The sequence below is a fragment of the Cebus imitator genome, unplaced genomic scaffold, assembly GCF_001604975.1.
Source record: "Cebus imitator isolate Cc_AM_T3 unplaced genomic scaffold, Cebus_imitator-1.0 Scaffold520, whole genome shotgun sequence".
In the NCBI taxonomy this organism is placed as follows: domain Eukaryota; kingdom Metazoa; phylum Chordata; class Mammalia; order Primates; family Cebidae; genus Cebus; species Cebus imitator.
In genome coordinates this window covers 877,524-899,026 of record NW_016107835.1, presented here as the reverse complement: position 1 = coordinate 899,026, position 21,503 = coordinate 877,524, and the positions used below count along the sequence as shown (strand labels likewise).

General features: G+C 36.8%; 1 protein-coding gene across 3 annotated transcripts in view; it reads left to right on the top strand.

The window, feature by feature from the left end:
• CLCN5 (chloride voltage-gated channel 5) overlaps positions 1–21,503 on the top strand; it is a 163,233-nt gene that overhangs the window by 86,056 nt on the left and 55,674 nt on the right. For all 3 annotated transcript variants that reach the window (XR_001820542.2, XM_037733358.1, XM_017514208.2), the window contains exon 4: positions 20,461–20,607. Coding sequence is in view for 2 of the 3 variants with exons in the window: in XM_037733358.1 (XP_037589286.1) it covers positions 20,461–20,607 (147 nt within the window). In the remaining variant the exon portion in view is untranslated. The remainder of the gene's footprint in view (positions 1–20,460; positions 20,608–21,503) is intronic.

Here is a 21,503-nt window from a genome sequence, read left to right as displayed (position 1 = left end):
GCTCCTTCTCCCATACCCATTGCATATCGGAGTTGTGAATTCTCAAAACACCTCCTGTGTGCATGGATTACAGGAGGGTGAGCCCTGTCATCGTGAATCTTCTGCCAAACAATTCAAGCAGCCTGTGTTTATTGATCACTTTTGATGTGCCATGAGCTGTGCTGGGAGTACCCTGCTGAATAACGGACAGTGTCTCTCTCCAAGACATCCTATCTAGTGGAGGTGTTAGGTGCCTAGACTTTCCTAGGCTTAGACAACAGACACACTGGTGTGTCAGGAATTGAGCGTTCTCATTCTCTTACGAATACACATGCATGCACTGCGAATGCATGTGCACACATGTAAATGTAGAAATATTTCTTTACAAAGCTGAAAGGAAGGAGCCTTCTTATTATCTATACTTACCTGCAGGAGTGTGAAATTCCTTGCCACACATACTCAGATGCATGCCTGGTGTGCAGCTGCCTGGATTTTGATTTTTGCTTGTCCTCTCCTAGTGTTGCAGCCTAGGCACAAGTGCTGTCTTAGCAGGGCAATGGGCTTGTGCAAGGATACCAGCTTGTGAGCCTTGCCTATGTGTAGGACACAGCCTGTCCATCCCTTCTCTTTCCTTTCCTCATTCTTTCAGTCAGTCATTTGTGTGTGCATGTTTTTGGTCCATTCATTTATTCATTCCTTTAACAAATTTACTGAGTTCCTGCTGTTTGGGAATGCCACAGTAAACTAACCTATTAGAGATGCCGACCTTACTATCTAGATAGCAGGCTAGGCTCATGGAGAATAAACACCCTCATGTCATCCAACTTCCTGTGGATACATGGGCTCAGGGTGCCAGAAATCAGGCTGCTCTTTATCCCCTCACACAGACATGGGTACCCCGTGCAAATGCATGTTGTGTGCACATCCTCAACCTGCTGCTCTGCTTGCCCTTGTGTCCTTGACATCTAGATGTGCATGCTGTCTCAGTGCAGCACCTATTCAGGACTCTCAGAGGGGCCCTTTTCTGCCTGTAGACAGACAAAGTGCCTGAGAGTCACCACTTCCTCCTCCCTCTCTTTCCCCTCTACCTCCCTTTCACAAGTATTGAGCACTTAGTACATGCTGACACTGTGCTGCCAGGGTAGTGGGCATATGGTAGCACAAAAGATGGACTTGGTTCTTGCCTCAAAGAATATGTGTAGAATTGACTTTTTGTCACTTAGTATTCTGCATGTGCTGAGTTTGTGTGGGCCACAAAATGGGACTTCTTATTGACACCGTCTCCCAACACATACATAATGCAAGACTCTCATTCCTGTTCCCACACAGACCTGTGTAACAGGGAACCTTCTGTGCTTTGAGCATAGCAGGTGCCCAAGCCTTCTTCCCTGCTCCCCCTCTCTAATCCTTGCTATCTGGGTGCTAGTGCTATCTCAATGCAATGCACCTGGGCAAGGATTAAGAGAGGGAGAGCTCGATTGTACCAAGGACAGAGAGCCTAGACATTACCCTTTCCTCCCTCCCCTGTCATAGTTTTTGAGTGATGGGTGTACGTTGGGGAAGCACAGAACAGAATAGTTAGGGACTTCTGGTGCTCTGGTGGGCTTGTCTGTGTTAGAATAAATGTCCTTATTAAATAATGTCCATGTGTGCAGGTATCTCTGTGTTCCCCATCTGCTTTCTACACACAGGGTGGTAGGCAGGAACCAGAGTCTTCGGATTTGCTCCCTTACTTCCTTCCAACCTAGATGTGAGTACTGTCTCAAGTATTAAGGATTCAATGAGAGGGAGCCTTGCCTACCTATATGTATATATATGGACCAAGTGCATATATATCTCTTTTCTTGCCTTCCTGAGTATGTCTTGAGTTTCTAGAGTATAACAGGTACTCTTTTTAGTGTTAACAATGCAGTGACGAACAAGAGAGACAAAATCACTGGATGTGGATGGTCAGCTTTAGGAGAATGAACTTCAGACAGGTGGGCCCAAAGATGGGGGGCCAAAGAGAGAGACTTCCTATTTCCCCAACTCCATCCCCTCTGAGGACAGGGAGATACACACATTCATAAAGCTGTACACTTAACAGATGTATAGGAGTTTGAGCTTATAAGCTGCCCCTCATCTTCCAGGACATGCAGGCAGAACTATAATCTGCCTTTAGATGCCTACTACAGACTCCTCTTGAATTAGAGAGGGGGTGAAGAGCAACAGACCCTTCTTATTGCTGATCTTGTATGAATATCACACAATATGAAAATGAGAAAAGCCTATATCTTTATATTACCTTACTCTAGTCACATAGAAATGGACTATATATATCTCTGTTTCAGTCTATCCCTCTCTCTGTCCTTTTTTCTCTCACCTAGGGAGTACAGGTGCCCATGATCTGATTCACTCCCCGCCTCCCATCCTTAGTGCCTGAGCCTGAGTGCTTTCTACTGTGACCTCAGCAGTATTCTTCAGTTGTTACTCTCTACTTAGTGAAGCTAATCTATTCATTCCTACCCATCTTAGCACTTTTGCCCATTGCCCATTGCAAATTTGTGATATTCAGATCAATGTAGCAATATGGTATTATAAATAGTGGTGACAGAGACAGAAAGAGACAGACACTCCATTTCAGTCCTTTTCAAGTTCTTAAACAGTTGGGACTTGTAGATTCTGATCCTTGGTCCTTCTTTTCTCCCAGATTCTCCCAATCTAATCTGCAGTAAAGATTCAGGTTATTTAATATGTGCTCCTTATCTTTCACATACTCTAAAATCTCATTTTGGTTACTGCTCAGCCTTAGTCTTATTTTCTCAGACTTTACCTCTCTCTTGATGCCCTCCAGGAACTTGTTAGAAATAAACTCTCAGGCCTCACCTCAGACCTAGGTAATCAGAAAGTCAGGGGTGGGGCCCAGCAATCTGTTTTAACATAATCCAGGTGATTATGATGCATACTAAATTATGCATCATACTAAATTATGTTTTAACATAATGCAGGTGATTATGATGCATACTAAAGTTTGAGAACCATTGGTTTAAAAGACTTAAAAGTTCTGTTCTGTAGTTACTAGGGAGAAGCCTGTGTTACACAGGATGATTTTTAGCATCAAAACTTTCTTATGTGTAAATTGTTCTTTCAGTTTCCTTTGATTTTTAAAACTTAATAGACTTTTTTTTAAGCAGTTTTAGGTTTACATAAAGATTGAATGGAAAGTACAGAGTTGTCATACGTTCTCCACTCCAGTTTCCGCTATCAACATCTTGCATGAGTGTTGTACACTTGTTAAAATTGATGGACCAGTGTTGAAACATTATTATTAAATAAAGTCCATAGTTTACATTTGAGTTTCCTCTTTGTGTTATACATGCTATGGGTTTTGACAAGTGTATAATATCGTGTATGACCATTATAGTATTATACAGAATAGTTTCACTGCCCTAAAATTCCTCTGAGTTCTGCCTATTTATCCCTCCTCCCCCACCCTAAACCCCTGGCAACCACTGATGATTTTACTGTCTACATAGTTTTGCCTTTTCCAGAATGTCATGTCGTTAAGAATAATACATTATACATCCTTTTCAGAATGGCTTATTTTTACTTAGCACTGTGCGTTTAAGGCTCCTCATATTTTTTCATGGCTTGATAGCTCATTTCTTGTCTTTCATTTTTTCCCCCATTTATCCCATATAGTAACCAGATTATTTCTTTGTATCACTGCATAACGTTCCATTGTCTGGGGGTACCAAAGTTTATTTATCTATTCGCCCACTGAAGGGCAGCTTGGTTGCTTCTACATTTTGGCAATTATGAGTAAAGCTGCTATAAGTGTTTGTGTGCAGGCTCTTGTATGGACATAAGTTCTCAACTCACTTGGGTAAATACCAGGAAGTGTTGCTGGATCATATGGTAAGACTGTGTTTAGTTTTGTAAGAAACCACCAAACTGTCCTCCAGAGTGGCTGTACCATTTTGCATTTCCATCAGCAGTGAACGAAAGTTCCTATTACTCCATATCCTCATCAGCATTTGGTTTTCTTAGTGTTTCAGATTTTAGGCATCTAATAGATATGTCTTCTTATTCTTGAGCTTAAAGAGTTTCTTACATATTTTGGATACAATCCCTTTCTCAGATATGTATTTTGCAAATATTTTTTTCCATATATGATTTGCTTTTTCATTCAATTAACAGTGGCTTTTGCAGATCAGAAGTTTTTAATTATAATGAAGTGCAGTCTATCAATTTTTTCTTTTCATGGATCATACTTTTGGTGTTGTATCTGAAAAGTCACCATCAAACCTAAGGTCAATTAGATTTTAGCCTATATTATTTTTCTAGGAGTTTTATAGTTCTGTGTTTTACATTTAGGTCTGTGATCTGTTTTGAGTTAATTTTTGTGAAAGTTGAAGACCCATCTCTAGATTCATTTTTTTTTGCATGTGCATATCCAGTTGTTTCAGTACTATTTATTGAAAAGAATATATTTGTGTCATTGTATTGCCTTTGCTCATTTGTCAAAGATCCATTGACTATATTTTTGTGGGTATATTTTTGGACTTGTTCTGTTCCATCCATTTATATTCTTATGCCATTATCATACTGTCTTGATTATTGTAGCTTTATAGCAAGCCTTGAAATTGGATAGGGTCAGTCCTCTAACTTTGTTCTTCTCTTTCAAAATTGTGTTGGCTATTCTGGGTCTTTCTGGATAAACTTTAGAATCAATTTGTTGATACCCACAAAATAACTTGCTGGAATTTTGATTGGAATTGGACTGAACCTTTGTAGATCAAGTTGAGAAAAACTTACTTCTTGACAATATTGAGTTTTCCTATTCATGTTTGTGGAATATCTATTTATTTAGATCTTTGATTTGTTTCATCTGAGTTTTGTAGTTTTCCTCATGTAGGTCTTGTACATATTTTGGTTAGTTTTATACTTAATTATTTTATTTTTGGAACTAATGTAAATAACATTGTGTTCTAATTTTTACATTCTAGTTTATCATTGCTTGTGTATGAGAAAGCAGTTGATTTTTGTATATTAACCTTATATTCTGCAACCTTGCTATAGTTGCTCATTTGTTTCAGGAGTTTTTTGTGGACTCTTTAGATTTTCTACATAGACAATCATGTCATCAATGAACAAAAAGTTATATTTCTTTCTTCCCACTCTATATCTTTTACTTCCCTTGCTTGTCTTTTTGCATTAGCTAGGTCTTTCAATAAGATGTTGAAATGGGTTGGTGAGAAGATATATCCTTGCTTTGTTCCTAATGTTACTGGAAACACCTTAAGTCTTGTATAATTAAATGTTAGCTATAGGTTTTTGTAGATGTTCTTTATCAAGTTGGAGAAGTTCCCCTCTATTCCTAGTTTAATTAGAGTTTTTATCACAAATGGGTGTTGGGTATTGTCAGATGTATTTTCTATGTCAATTTGTATGATCATGTGATTTTCTTCTTAAGTTAATATGCTAGATTATGCTAATTTATTTTTGAATGTTGGACTAGCCTTCCATAACTGAAATAAATCCCACTTGGTCATGATACATATGTAATTCTTTTTATATATTGTTGTGTTCAATTTGCTAATATGTTCAGGACTTTTGCATTTATGTTCATGATTGGTCTATAATTTAGTTTTCTTGTAATTTCTCCATTCAGTTTTGGTATTAGGGTAATGCTGGTCTTGTAGAATGAATTAAGAAATGTTCCCTTTGCTTCTATCTTCTGAAACAGATTGTAGAGAACTGGTACAATTTCTTCTTTAAATGTTTGGTAGAATACACTAGTGAATCCATCTGGGTCTAGGGCTTTCTGTCTTGGAAGTTTATTTATTAGTAGTTCAGTTTCTTTAATAGATACATGCCTTTTCACATGATCTGTTTCTCCTTGCATGAGTTTTGATAGATTGTGTATTTCAAGGAGAATTGATCCATTTCATCTGAATTACCAAATTTGTGGGCATCAAATTGTTAATATTCCTTTATTATCTTTTTTGTGTCCATGTGATCGATAGTGATGGTCTCTATTTTATTTTTTCCTTAATTGTTTTTAAATTGACATATAATTATACATATTTGTGGGATACACAGTCACATTTTAATACATACAATGTATAGCAATCAGATCAGGGTATTATTTTATTTTTGATGTAAGTAATTTGTGCCTTCCCTCTTTAATGCTTGGTTAACCTGGCTAGAGGTTTATCAATTTTGTTGATCTTTTCAAAGAACCAGCTTTTGGTTTTGTTGACTTTATTGATGTCCTCTTTTCAGTTTCATTGATTTCGGCTCTCTGCTTTAATTTTTATTATTTCTTCTCATCTGCTTACTTTGGATTCAATTCATTTATTTTTTTAAATTACCTAAGGTGGAGGCTTAGATTATTGATTATGGATCTTTCTTCTTTACTAATATGTGCGTTCAATACTATAAATATCTCTCTAAGCACTGGTTTCACTGCATCCCACAAATTTTGATAAGTGGTTTTTTCATTTTCACTTAGTTCAAAATGTTTTTTTTAATATGATATTTAGAAGTGTGTTTAATCTCTAAGTATTTCAGAGTTTTTCAGCTTCATCTTACTGGTTTCTAGTCTAAATCCATTGTTGTCTGAAAGCGTATTTGGCATGATTTTTGTTCTTTTAAATTTGTTAAGTTATATTTTATGGCCCAAATATTGTCTGTCTTAGTAAATGTTCTGTGTGATCTTGAGAAGAATATGTATTCTGCTGTTGTTAAGTGAAGTATTTTATAGACATCAACTTGATCTAGTTGTTTGATGGTGCTGTTCAGTTTAACTGTGTCTTTACTGATCTTCTGTCTGCCGTATCTGTCAATTACTAATACAAGTGTGGTGAAGTCTCCAACTATAATAGTACATTCATCTGTTTCTCCTTGTATCTCTATCAGTTTTTGCTTCATATGTTGACACTGTTGTTAGGTGCATATTTATTAGAGATTATTATGTGTTTTTAGAGTATTGACCCCTTTATCATTATGCAGTGCTCCTCTTAATCTCTGATAATTTTCCTTGCTGTGAAGTCTGCTCTGTCTGAAATTAATATACCTACTCCACATTTGTTTTGACTAGTAGTAGCATGTTATATCTTTCTGTCTCCTTGAAGAGAAAATTTCTGAAGATGTCTGTTGTAATTCTGTCCTTGCTCCTCTGTAGGTAAAAGATAAGGTATTTGTTTTACCCCAGCAACTTTCAAGATTTTTTTCCTTTGATTTTCTGCAGTTTGGATATGATATACCTAGGTGTAGATTTTTTTTTTATATTCATCCTCCTTAGTTTTCTCTGAGCTTCCTGGGCCTGTGATTTGTTATCTATTATTAATTTGGAGAAATCTTTAGTCATTATTACTTTATGTATTTCTTCTATTTCTTTTTTTTTCCTTTTGGTATTCTCGTTATGTGTCTTTTGTAATTGCTCCACAGTCCTTGGACATTCTGTTCCTTTTTCATTTTTTTCTCTTAAAATTTCAGTTTTGGAAGTTTTTGTTGCTATTTCTTCAAGCTTACTCATTCTTTCTCTGCTGTGTCCAATTTATTGATGAGCCTATCAAAGGCATTCTTTATTTCTGTTATGGTGTTTTTTATTTCTACATTTTCTTTTGATTCTTTCTTAGGATTTCCATCTCTCTGCTTAAATTGCTCATCTACTCTTGCATGTTGTCCACTTTTTCCATTAGGGCCTTTAGCATATTAAACATAGATATTTTAAATTGCTGTTATAATTATTCCAACATTACTTCCATATCTGACTCTTTATTTTCATGCAGTTTTTTTTTCTTTTTTTGTCCTCTAGTATACTTTGTATTTTTTTGTTGAAAGCTAGACACGATATACTGAATAAAAGTGACTGAGGTAAATAGGCCTTTAGTGTAAGGTTTATGTTTATCTGGATAGGAGTTAGGCTGTGTTTACTATTTTGCTGTAACTTCATGTGTCAGAGGCTAAGATTTCCACTAGTGTCTGTTTTTGTCTCTTGTGTATTTGGGTTTCCATTTCCCTAGAGACTTCTTAACTAAGGTTTAAAATGTACAATTCTTTCAGTCATATTCCACTGTTATAATACAGGATCTCTATAGAAGTAGTGATAAAATGTTAGTGGAAGCAGTCTATAATCATGTGATTAGGTTCCAGTTTTTTAGTGAGCCTGTGCCCTCAGTTATGACTTTGACAAATACTTCTCCATTTTGTTTTGTTTGTTTTGTTTTTTCCCAACTTAGGTGAGATAGGAATGCTGGTGGGAGATAGAGTTAGATATTGGCTTTCTCCCAAGTTGGTTAGGCTCTGGTAAAATAGTTGCTCATGAAGATATATGCCTTATGAACCAAATGCTCTGGTTGTAATTGCAAAATGACTGTTTCCCCTCCGCCTGCTGGAAGCAGGAAGAGATTTTTCTCTGATCTTCACTGTAAGAATAAGAATGTTTTAGGGCTCTTGGAGGTAAAACTCTTGAAAGTGTGATGTCCCCCTAAGACTGCCCCCCCCCCGGGGTTTTTAAACTCTTGAACTTATCCACACTCAGCCTCTAGCTATTTATTCTTCAGTTAAAGTTTAAGTTTTTCTATCCCAGAGAACATAACTGTAAGTTTCTGTTCATGTTCCTATGGAAGTTTCTGTTCATGTAAGCTATGGTTCTCTGTATCTTTCTGTCTGTTTCTCTAATTTGGGGGCAGCAGTTTGCCCTGTAATCTCAGTTCTCTGATGGAGCTAAGAAGAGTTGTTGATTTTCAGTTTGTTCAACTTTTTTCTGTCTTTTTTTTTTTTATTATTGTGGGGATGGAAATGATGACCTCCAAGCTCCTTATACACTGGACCAGAAACTGGAAGTCTTCCTTTGATTTTTACTTGGATATTTGCATCCACCTTTTCTTTAGCCTGTATCAGTGTTGATGCAGATATGTCCTTTTTCTGTTTGTTTCACTTCATTTTATTGCATACATTCCCTGATGCAAGAAGTTCTTTATTTTAGTATATACGAATTAATTTTATATCTTTCTAGCTCAGAACTGATTTTGTCTGTTCTTCACCTCTGGGACAAATATACTATTCTGTGTTGTTTTTTTTTTTATTCAACTTTTTAAGAACTCATCTGGAATGTTTGTACTGTGGTACATGTTGTAATTCTGCATTCTCCATTTTGATACCGAGTGGTTTCTCAACTATTTACTAAAAAGTGATTCATTCCTTATATTTGTGTTGCTTCTGGTTTATCAATTATTAAGTTCAAATAGTTTGGATCCATTGCCAAACTTCCTGTTCTTAACCCAGTGCCATAAGGTTTTGATGACTGCTTCTTTGTAGAAGACCAAAATCTACAGGATAAATTTGCCATATTTATATTTAAGAAAATACATATACTAGTATCTATGCCTACTTATTCTTCTAGATGAATATCACTACCAATCTGTCAAGTTATATAAAGGATGCCATGGGGACTTTAGATTAATATACAGATGTAACATAATTCATATTAGAGTCTGTTTCATTCTTGGTATATTTAGACTTTCCAACCAAGAGCATACTATATCTCTGTTGATTTATATCTTCCTCTTTTCATTTTTATTTGGCTTTTTATAAATTTTAAAGTAATACTGTGTTTCAGGTTTATGTCTCTATGACATATGAATTCTTTTATCATTATGTTTTCTAGTTCTATGGTAATATGTAGGAATGCAGTTTTTTGTAGACTTACCTTATAATTCTGAGTTCATATATTACTTTTTGCTATTTTTAGTTGGTATTTTTAGAGTTGTATAGGTATGCATTCATATAATCCAAACTGAAATACCATATATCTTCCTTTTCTATATGCATTCCTCATTTTTGTCCTTTTAAAGCTTTTCTTGTACCATGTTAAATATAATTGGCAACAAGAGGTATCATTGCCTTCCTGTATTAAGGGCAATAGCATTTTGCTTCTTGGTTTTTTAATTTAGATGTTCTATATCATGTCAAAAAAGAAATCCTTTACATGGAACATTTTAAATTTTAAATACAGAATGACTGTAGATTTGAAAATCAATTCTTGACATCTGTTGAGGTAATTATGGATTTTAAAGCTTTATCTGTTAATCTGATAACTTTTGTTGGTAGTTTCCCATGTGATACTGGTCTTGCATTCCTGGAATAATTCCTTTTTATATATAGCAGCAAATCTTTCAAGTTGATGCTATATTTAGTTTGTTAAAGTTATTTTTTAGGAGTTTTTACATGTATGTTCCAAAGTGAAAGTGATCTGTACATTTCTAATGTTGTCTTTGTCAGGCCTGGTAGACCCTTGTCCTTGATCCTCCAGGGTGCTTCTCTACACTTCCCATTTATCACACTCTTGAAAGCCTGTATAACAGGATATTTGTTATCATATCTGAAGAATCTCTGAGATAACACCAAAGGAAAGCTGATTTGCTAAGGGAATATAGCATATTATTGTTTTAATTTTAATTTATCTGAATTTTTAAAGCCATTAAAAAACAAATTATCTACCAATGTCTTTTGCCTATTCATCTGTTTGAATCCAATTTTCATGATTTAAACAATCTCTTTCTATAGGCTGTTACTCCTTTGGGAGAATTTACAGGAAATATTACTTTGTCATTTGCTTCATTTTCCCAGCTGTCCACATGATCTCTTCTGACTGGTTTGTCCTCTTCCTCATCAGCTGTGGGTGTTGCCCAAGTACAATTTGTCCATGCTGAGTTCTTTCTCTACTTCAGACATTCTCATGGTATAGTCTGTGAGTTCTTGAGTTCTTAAAGACCCCCTTTTAGGGGGTCTTTAAGGTAAAAACTATTTTCATATTAATATATTATTTGCCTTTTTTACTCATTTTCTCGTGAATATACAGTGGGATTTTTCTGGAGACTGTAGTATAGGTGAAGATGTCATTGCTCTGAGATCTAATAAAGTATGTTAAGCAGAATCCAGCAATCCTCTATTAACCCACACATTGAGTGTTGTGACATTTAAATAAATCATTATATATTTAAAAAATTTTTCTGTGTTAATTTCATATACTATAAATATCTATAGTTTAATCCATATAAATAAAAGGTCTTTAAGGGTCCTTAGTAATTGTGATGACTAAAAGGATCCTGAGAACAAAAAGTTTGAGAAACGCTGCTCTGGTATTGCCTATTCAGAGTCCTTATCTTTTTCTCATAACCCCTACTCATCTGTAAGGATGGCTCCCAGATGAAGACCTACCTGTAAGAAGAAGCACTATTATTTCTTCCTGGAATTCTAGCCGGAAATATCTGAAATTCTAACAGGTAGAGAAAGTGCTGTGGGTTAAGAATTAGTCCAAGCCTCTGAAATAAGCACGTTCTATGGCACTCAGAGATTAACATGCAAGATTTGTATTTCATTTCCATTTCTCAAAATAAAGTAACTAAAACTGGAAATGTATAAGCTAGATTATTTTCTGAGCCCTCTCTTTGTGTCAGGCACTTGGGAGCACAGATTTAAGTAACTCTGTCCTCGAGTAGCTCAAAGTATAGTGGATAGACAGAAGGTGATTTTATGTGTGTGCCAGTTCCTATTGCTTTCACTGTTATACTTCAGATTGTCTTAATGTTTTATTTTTTTTTTAATTTTAAATTATATGACAATACTTGTATCTTGGTTAATTGTATAATGCATCTCTTATCCCCTTCTTCGTCTTGCATTCTTGCTTTTCTGTGTTTGCAGTATCTGGCATATATTACTTACCCAGAATGCCATGTATAGGTCAACAGATACTTTTGTGGAGCAAAAAAAAAGAAAGAAATAGAAAAGTTTATTGCTTCTCTGTGCTTGCTACCAATGGAATATGTGACATGCTTTATATTTTCATTTGCGGGGTCATGTGTGTCAGCTCACCTGTTGTTTTATACATTTGTTTTTGCCAAATGGGTTAGTTGAGATGGTACTAATTTATTTGAACCAATACATGTCAATGTCACTAGTAAAACAGGATGCCAGTAAGCCATACCACAAACTAGCACCATCCCATCCACCCCCATCAAGGGCTCTTGTCTTCATCTTAGTATGATTATTGGGAATGTGTACTTTTTCTTTCCTTTCCCGTCTTTCTCTTCCAACCTAAATCACCTACATTGAAATTGGAAATAGCAAACTGCCTTATCAGCCCTTTCCTCCTCTTCTCTTCCAGCCTATTGCTGCCACACTTACCTCCTAAAATGATGTTTTTGTTATGTTGCTCCTCAAAAATCTCAGTGACTCCATTGACTTCCCAAGTCCTTCATGACCTGTCTCTATCCATTTGTTCATAGACACCTTCTTGGTCTTCTAGCCAAGCACAAATGCCACCTTCATTCTTTTTTCTTCATTCTTCATTTCTTCAAGTCTTTGGCCATTTTGTTTCCTGAGCCTGGAATACCTTTTCTCCTCTATGAAGTCTCTAGCTTACACTCTCCTATTCCATTTTCTGAATGCCAGTTGTGTTTTTATTCTAACAATTTAACACCTAGCTGCTGTGTAATTGCATGGTGTGAAGGTTTTCTCCCCAACTGGATCATAAATTCCTTGAGACTAATGATGAAGTAATAAACTCTTTTTATATCCCTAATTCCCTTCCCTCATAGGGCAAGGTAAAGATTTATTGAGTGTCAGCCATATAAATATGTTGATTACCTATTAACCCTTCCTCCCCAACTGAAATACTCCTCAGTAAGCATTTATTGAACACCTACTCTGAGACAAAACTGGTGTTGCTGGAACAACGGAAGTGAGAAGGACATGGTGTAGTCATAAGACTCCAGTAGAAGAGTTTATGCAGTCAACGTAGATATGTGAACAAAAGGAATGTTGAGAGGAAAGCCTATTTGAGCTGGCCCTAGGTATGTTGAATAGGATTTTACTATACTGAGAAAAGAATGGAGGTGGGGGTGTGTGCGATTCCACATAGAGCAGCCTGCCTGAGCACAGGCGTGGAGGCCTGAAAGTACGTGGCCTAGGTAGGGTATAGCAAATTTGTGGCAGGAAATAAGTGCTGGTGTAGATGGGATCCAGATTTGACAGGGCCCTGAACGCCATGCAAAGAAGTTTAAACTTAACTCTATAGGAAATGGGGAACCAGCTTATAATTTTAAGCAAGAAAGTGACAAAGGGCATGTCAGCTTTGTACCACAAATATAAAACAAACAACAATTTCCCCTGATTGTTCTCCTCCCTAGTTCTCAATTACATGACAAGTCCTATCTGTAATCCTCTAGTTGGGAAAATAAATCAAATCCCATTACATTTGTTCTTGGCCTGCCCCAAATTCTGGCTGACCTCAGACTTGGGGACATCGAGAAGTTTAATTTCTTCCAGATGTGCATTCTCTGGACTGACATGTCATAGCAAAACCCCAGTGTGTTATGGAAAGAGCACTGGGCTTGGAGTTCAACTAGATATGGGTTCAAATCTCAAGTCTAAGGAGCATTGAATTGGTTTCTCATTGTTCTGCAGCTTTAATTTTTTTCTCTCGAACATTCTAAAGACCGTATCAAAATGGGCAGTATCACTGTCACTGTGGGCAAATACCACTTTCACTTTTACTGATTGTATTCATAACATCTGTTTTGTTTGATTTACTTGCTGCTTCTAATTTTCTTTTGTTGACCCTTTCTTTCTGTGCGTTTATTAAGTGGACACTTTATAACCCAAACAGTGAACCAGATAGCTGCTCCAGGAAATGTTTGAAGTGAGGCAGCTTAATTTAGCTGGATTGTTCTGTGTCAGTGGGTTACAAGAAGAAGTTCATAAGGTCTCTATGAGGAAACAAAAGTTTTCCAGCTTGTCCTTTGTTGGGACTTCATCTTATAGCATCATTATTTCATTTTAATGAATTCCCAGAACAATAGATACACCCATCTGAAACTATAACTATAGGACACATTCCAAAGCCAGAGATAAGTTGTTTTTGGACTCCCTGTACTTTTATTTCCTATGATTTGTTTGGCTAATATAGAGTTGCTGGAACCATGTATTTTAAATCACTTCCTGAGTGAAACATAACCAGCGGGGGGAGAGAGAGGGAAGGGAATTCTGCATTACTTTGCAAATTTTCTTGCTTTTTCTTTCTGTGCTAGTCACCATATGGGACTCATGTGCATTTAATAAATTTACACTAAAAAAAAAACTTCTTGAGTTGTACTACTCTCTTAGCTTCAGTTCTTCTCATCAGCTAAAATAGTTACTGTTTTCAGCTAAGATTTCTGGAAACCTTGAGTGCCTACTTATGAAGTTGAGTGCTTTTTGTAGGTTTATCAAATGTAAATCTCAGAGTTAGACGAACGTTAACCATAAATATTGACTCTGATGCTGCCTGCATTTATAAAGGAAAGTTGATTTGGGGGTGAGGGGATGGAACATGTCTTGTTTGGATTTTATTATTTGTGTTTAGGTTAATATTATTTTCACTATTTTTTCTCTTTTCCTTCTATTAAGGTTAAAGTAGCAATAAAAGTGTCAGATGGAGTTCCTGGTAATTCAGGACTGTAGCTTGAGGGGAAAATGAGAGATAGAAGTAGTAGGTTTCCTTAATAAAATAAATCAGATTAAATCTGGGAAATATCTGTTTTCTGAGTCGTGTAGGAGCTAAGATCCAGAGCAAAGTGGAGGGACTATTTGTTTTCTTTTTTCTTTTGCCTGTTTAAAGAGGACATCTGTGCATGTAGGTGGCCTTGCTTATGGAGTCAGAGCCCAAGTGATATATGAAGGGCACCCACTCAGATGGTTGGCTTGAACACTAGAACTTAAATATATTGAAGATGACCTCTGGACTGCCACATGGATATATGGCCTGCTGTGGGTGTCAGAGGCTGAGCAGGGTGAAGAAGGAATCTACATGGAGTAGTAGTCAGTTGTGTGAGTCAACCTGACAGGTATGAGGAGAGCAACTGTGCAGAGAAGAGTTGAAGAAAAGATGGGAGACTGGTTATATACAGGAGGATTGTTCAAGAAAGTAAAAACGTTAAAAGATTTTTCATTGTTAATGAATGGGAAAGTACATATAGAGAAAAAGAAAAGGCTAAATTAAGCCTTGTCATGTTGGATTGGAATCAGAGATTTAAGTGAAAACTTATGTTTTTTATATGTATAAATATTCATATATGTAACACATATATGTTGTCAATATGCATAGGTAGATATGATCATATATGTGAAAGTGTGTGTGTGTTCCCTACCTATGTCCATTGGAGAGCAGCAACCTGAATAACAATGAGCACCCAGATCATGTCTTTTAAATACCACCCCCAACTAAAAGGACTCAGAGTTCCTGGAAGCAGTGGCTCATTTTGGAGATGGAGCATGAAAATGCAAGATGAGTCTGGAATGTCTTTTGTGACAGAAATTAAGGAAATTCTCAAAGCATGATGGGGATATGACAAAAGAACATAGAAACTAGCTTGAAGAGGCTCCCATTGGACAAGTTTTTGAAATTTGAATATGAAAACAATAGCAATGGATTATAACCCATTGAAAAAATTAGGATTTATTTATACATAAATAAATGATTGAATGAATGAAATGTTTTATAAGAAATGGTTTATTGACTTAGTGTCAAAGTACCTCATCATAAAATAATCACTGTTACAAAGAGACAAATGATATATTAATGTAAAGACCTGAAAGATATCACTTTTATCAAGTGATCAAGTAAGTATCATCATTAGTGGGCCAAACAAAAAGCATGTGTCCTCTAATAGGATGCAAATAGAAGAACACAACATCACTTCTCTGATATTATTGCCAAAGATGTATAACCTGAGTCTATTCATGAGGAAACATCAAACAAACCAAATTTGAGATATCGTCTACAAAATAATTGGCCTGTAGTCCTCAAAAGTGTCAAGTTCATGAACCTCATAATCCTGGAACAAGGTCTGTTCCAAGTAGCAATTTCATGGGGGTATTCCTTCCAGCACTTTTCAAGAAGTTTATGTTTTTACAAATTTTGATTCCCCCAAAAGTCAGTTGACAAGTTGGGAAACTGGGAGCAAATTAGCAATCAACATAGAAATGTTACTGATTTGAAGGAGTCTGCTGATGTTACATTCAAAGCAGAAAGCATCAATGCATAGAGTCGAAGGTTGAGGTCAACATTTCCAGCAAGAGGTCCAGGGGCTTATAAGAGAGAAAGTCATGATTTAAAGTTAGCCAGGCACCATCACGCCCAGCTAATTTTTGTATTTTTAGTACAGACAGGGTTTCACCAGGTTCGTCAGGCTGGTCTCGAACTCCTGACCTCATGATCACTTAACCTTTAATCAGTTAACCTTGGTTATAGGTGTTACGTGTTGTATGTGTATGTCCATGGTCGTGTCTGCTGCTAACAGTGAGCCATTCTTGCCAATGAGATAAATAGTAGGCAGGGTGCAGTGTCTCACGCCTGTAGTCCCAACACTTTGGGAGGTGGAGGAAGGAGGATAGCTTGAGCCCAAGAGTTCAAGACCAACCTGGCCAACATAGTGAGATCCTATCTCTACAAAGAAATAAAAAACCTTAACTGGGCACAGTGATGCATGCCTGTAGTCCCAGCTACTTAAGAGACTGAGGTGGCAGGATTGCTGGAGCTTGGAAGACCAAGGCTACAGTGAGCAGTAGTGGCACCACCACACTCCAGCCTGGGTGACAGAGCAAGACCCTGTCTCAAAAACAAACCAAAAAACCCCCAAAAAGATCAATAGTAATATGTTTATATGCATAGTATACTTTATGTAGATCTTTGAGTGGTGTTCCAAGAAATAACAAGCTTCAGAAGGGAAATAGGCCCTTATATTGGCAGTTTTGTCATGTGATTCTGTGTGGTGCTGTTTAACTTTGCTTAGGAGATCCAAATGTTTAAATATTACCCAACAGTGTTTGCTGATCTTATACCTGTTGTGTGTTGCAATATTCACTATAAGGTACAGTTATTTGTAAAGCAGACAAAATATTTTCATCATTAAAAAAGAAAACGAACTTATATGAGCCGGCATGTGCCCAAAAGCCCAAACTAAAGATGCTTTTTGATGCACTCTTAATCTGACCAACATAAACACAGAATGAAAGTTTTTTTTCTTTTTCTTTTTTAATTTTTTTTTTTGGAGACAAAGTCTTGTTCTGTTGTGCAGGCTGGAGTGCAGTGGTGAGATCTTGGCTCACTGCAACCTCTGCCTCCCGGGTTCAAGCGATTCTCCTGCCTCAGCCTCCTTAGTAGCTGGGATTACAGGTGGGGGCCACCATGCCTGGCTAACTTTTGTATTTTTAGTAGAGATGGGGTTTCACCATGTTGATCAGGCTGGTCTCAAACTCCTGACCTCACTATCTGTGCGCCTCGGCCTCCCAAAGTGCTGGGATTACAGGCATAATCCACCGTGCCCAGCCAATTTTTTTCTTAAATAAAAAGTAAAGGCACTTCTTCCTGAATGACAGGAGGGAAGAAAGACAGTCAATTTCAGTTGTGTTATTGGTAATAGAAAAAAACCTGCTAACAATCTTGTAATAGGCCTGGTTCCCTAGAAGCAGAAGCAGAGACAGGATTTTGTGTGAGTGCTTTACTGAGAGAGTCCTCTCAGGAGAAAGGGATTGAAAAAACCAGGATAATGAAAGGCAGAAAAGTCCAGCAAGATTGGATTGGTAAGCAGCAGGGGAGCTTGGCTGAGGCTGTAAAACATGGCTTTTTAGTATCCCAACGCCCATTTGATCCACATATCAAGGTTAGCTTTTGTAGTTGAGGAAATGGTTTTATGGTCAATAATTTTGTGCATTATTAGTATCTTGGGGTAACTTTGTATCCTTCCCTACCTGACCATATGTCATCATATATGCATGGTAGTGTTCCAGTATAACCTATTATTCAGTCCACATTTACACAGATTTCAAGTTATTTGTGCGTACTAAAGAAGAACATTGAGATTGCCTTTTTTAATTTTATTTTTAATTGACGTTATAATTGTACATATTCATGGGGTACAGTGTGTGTGATGTTTCAATACATGCATACTTTGTGTAATGATCAAATCAGAGTAATTAGCATATCCATCACCTCAAACATTTATACAGGAAATTTCCCTTGGATTATCTGTTCTCTTAGTTTCAATTATCACCTTGATGTTAACGCCCAAGTCTTTGCCTCTCTGTTGTCATCTCATCTGGCCTATTCAGCATCATTTTTCTATCTGGCCCACTATTCCACAATGATTTATAATAGTAGGTGTTCATAAGTGTCACTCACACTTCAATCAAGCTGGTCTCTTTATCACAAATGAGGTATTAGGAAATTGAATACATGATTTGGACCTTAACTTAAAAAAAAAAAAAAAAAAGAAAACACTAACTGGGCAAGTTAGCCTCTCTCAGCTTTCTGTTTCTTTACCTGTACTAGGAGTGATAATGCCATAGCATAGGAATGTAGGAAAAATTAAAGGAAATAATTCATTTTAAGCACATAGCCCAGTGCCTAGAAATTGACAGGTACTTGGTAAATGTTGGCTGTTTCTCCTTTATGCTAAATATTTAAGGCCTCTTACTTAATTTATCCTATTTGTTTTTTACCACATTCATCACACTTAGTTCTGACAACCTAGGACAAGAAGTTTGAGTTGGAAACTTTAAAACAAATAATATTTGTATAATTCAATAGAACTTTGCTGGCTGTGATTTTTAACTAAGATTTCATTTAAAAAATAGGGAGAGTGGGCCTGCATAAAGTTGGCCATAATGCTTTCAAAAAATAAATAAATAAATCAGTACACTAATACTTTTAAGTAAATTTTTTTTTTTTGAGATGGAGTTTTGCTCTTGTTGCCCAGGCTAGAGTGCAATGGCACAATCTCAGCTCACTGCAACCTCCACCTCCAGGGTTCAAGTGATTGTCCTGCCTCCCAAGTAACTGGGACTACAGGCATGTGCCACCACACCTGGCTAATTCGTATTTATTTATAGTAGAGATGGGGTTTCACCATGTTGGTCAGGCTGGTCTTGAACTCCTGACCTCAAATGATCCACCCGCCTCAGCCTCCCAAAGTGCTGGGATTACAGGTATGAGCTGCCGCACCTGGCCATTAAAATTTATAATATGAAGGATTACACTTGGGATAAAGAAAATTTTTCACCTTTAATATTAAACTCTTAAAAACAGTGTTGAATGGCATACAATGTTTCTTTTCCCCATGTCAGTCAACTAGTATTTCTGTGTACATACACTGCATTAAGAGGTCTGGGAGAGTCAGAGGAATAGGACCTAGAAATAGAAATTCCATTTGACCCAGCAATCCCATTACTGGGTATATATCCAAAGGATTATAAATCGTTCTATTATAAGGACACATGCACATGAATGTTCATTGCAGCACTGTTTACAATAGCAAAGACTTGAAACCAACCGAAATGCCCATTGATGATAGACTGGACAGGGAAAATGTGGCACATATACACCATGGAATACTATGTAGCCGCGAAAAACGATGAGTTTGTGTCTTTTGTAGGGACATGGATGAACCTGGAAACCATCATTCTCAGCAAACTGACACAAGAACAGAAAAGCACCACATGTTCTCACTCATAGGCGGGCGTTGAACGATGAGAGCACATGGACAAAGGGAGGGGAGCACTACACACTGGGGTCAGTTGGGGGGAAATAGGGGAGGGACAGCAGGGGGTGGGGAGTTAGGGAGGGATAACATGGGGAGAAATGACAGATATAGGCGATAGGGAGGAAGGCAGCAAACCATACTGCCATGTGTGTACCTATGCAACAATCTTACATGTTCTTCACATGTACCCCCAAACCTAAAATGCAATAAAAAAAGATAATTCTTTTCCCATTCCCAAATGGCTAGCACATTTCTCAATAGTGATGTCTAGTTTTTATTTCAGTTGATTACTTGTGAACTACCGTTATATTTGTACACATGCCTTCATTTGGTTTTATGCTCATTTGAATGGTTCTCAAAAAATTGCCATCAACTACATGGTAATGCTAGAGGTACATTATATCTAGAGGGTAACTGAATATATTTAGTTTACATGAATATATTCATGTAAGAGCATGAAAGAAGATATAAGACTAAATGCCAACCCAAAAGGTGAAAATTACCCAAATGTCTATCAACTGATGGATAGATAAGCAAAATGTGATCTATCCATACAATGAAATAATACTTAGCCGTAAGTGCTGATACATGCTGTAACATGGACGGATGTTGAAAATACTATGCTAAGTGAAAGAAACCAGACAGAAAGTGTCACATATTATGAAATATCCAGAATCAGCAATCTCTAGAGACAAAAAGTATAATAAAGATTACCAGGGCCTGGGAGGTGGGGAGTTACTGTTTGCTGGGTACAGTTTCTGTTTGGGATGTTGAAGGAGTTCTGGAAATGGATAGTGGTGATGGTTGCACATTGTAAGTATACTCAGTGCTACAGAATTGTATACTTCAAAATGGTTCAAAGGAACTTAAAGATCATTGTTATAAGCCTCTTATTTTTCTTTCTGCACAGGTGCCATGGATAACAGAGGCTTTCGGCAGGGGAGTTTTAGTAGCTTCCAGAACAGCTCCAGTGATGAAGACTTGATGGACATTCCAGGGACTGCTATGGATTTCTCCATGAGGGATGATGTTCCTCCCTTAGACCGAGAAGTAGAAGGTATAATTACTGGTGATGATAATTTACCTTAATTTTTTAAAAATTTATGCACAGTAAAATTTATTCATTTTCTGGCACACAGTCCTGTGAGCTTTTAACACATGGCTAGATTCTTGTAATTACCACTGACAGGATACAGAACAGTTCAACTCCCTAAAGAATTCCCTCTTCCTATTCCTTTGCAGTCAGCCCTCCTTCCTCCTTAACGCCTGGTACCAGTGATCTTTTTTTCTGTTTCTATAGTTTTTTCTTTTTAATGATGTCATATACATGGAGTCACATAGTATGTCACTTCTTGAGACTGACTTCTTTCACTCAGATGAATGCCTTGGAGATTTATCTAAGTTTTTCATTTCTTTTTCTTGCTGAGTAGTATACCCAGGAGTAGGATCACTGAGCCGTATGGGTAAATATGTTAAGAAACTCACAAACCATTTTCCAGAGTGCCGGTACCATTTTGCATCTGAACTAGCTATGTGTGAGAGTTCCACTTGCTCTGCATCCTTAATGGCACTTGGTATTTTGGCCATCCTATTATAATAGATATGTAGTGTTATTTCAACATGGTCTCAATTTAATTTCCTTAATGGCCAATGATGTGAAATAACATTTCATGTGCATATTTGCCCACCTTATATATGTTTGATGAAGTGTATGTTGAAATCCTTTCCTCTTTCTATAATTTGATTTTTTATTAACTGGAATACATTTGTAAAATTAAAATCCCCCTCCTTGGTTATCTGTTACCTAGCTACATATTCTTTTCAATGGCTGCATACAATTTCATGGTATGTTTGTGCCATGGTTTATTTAACCAAGCTTCTATTGATGCACATTTCAGTTGTTTCTGATCTTTTGCTATTATAAACGATGCTGCAACAAACAACCTTGTATCT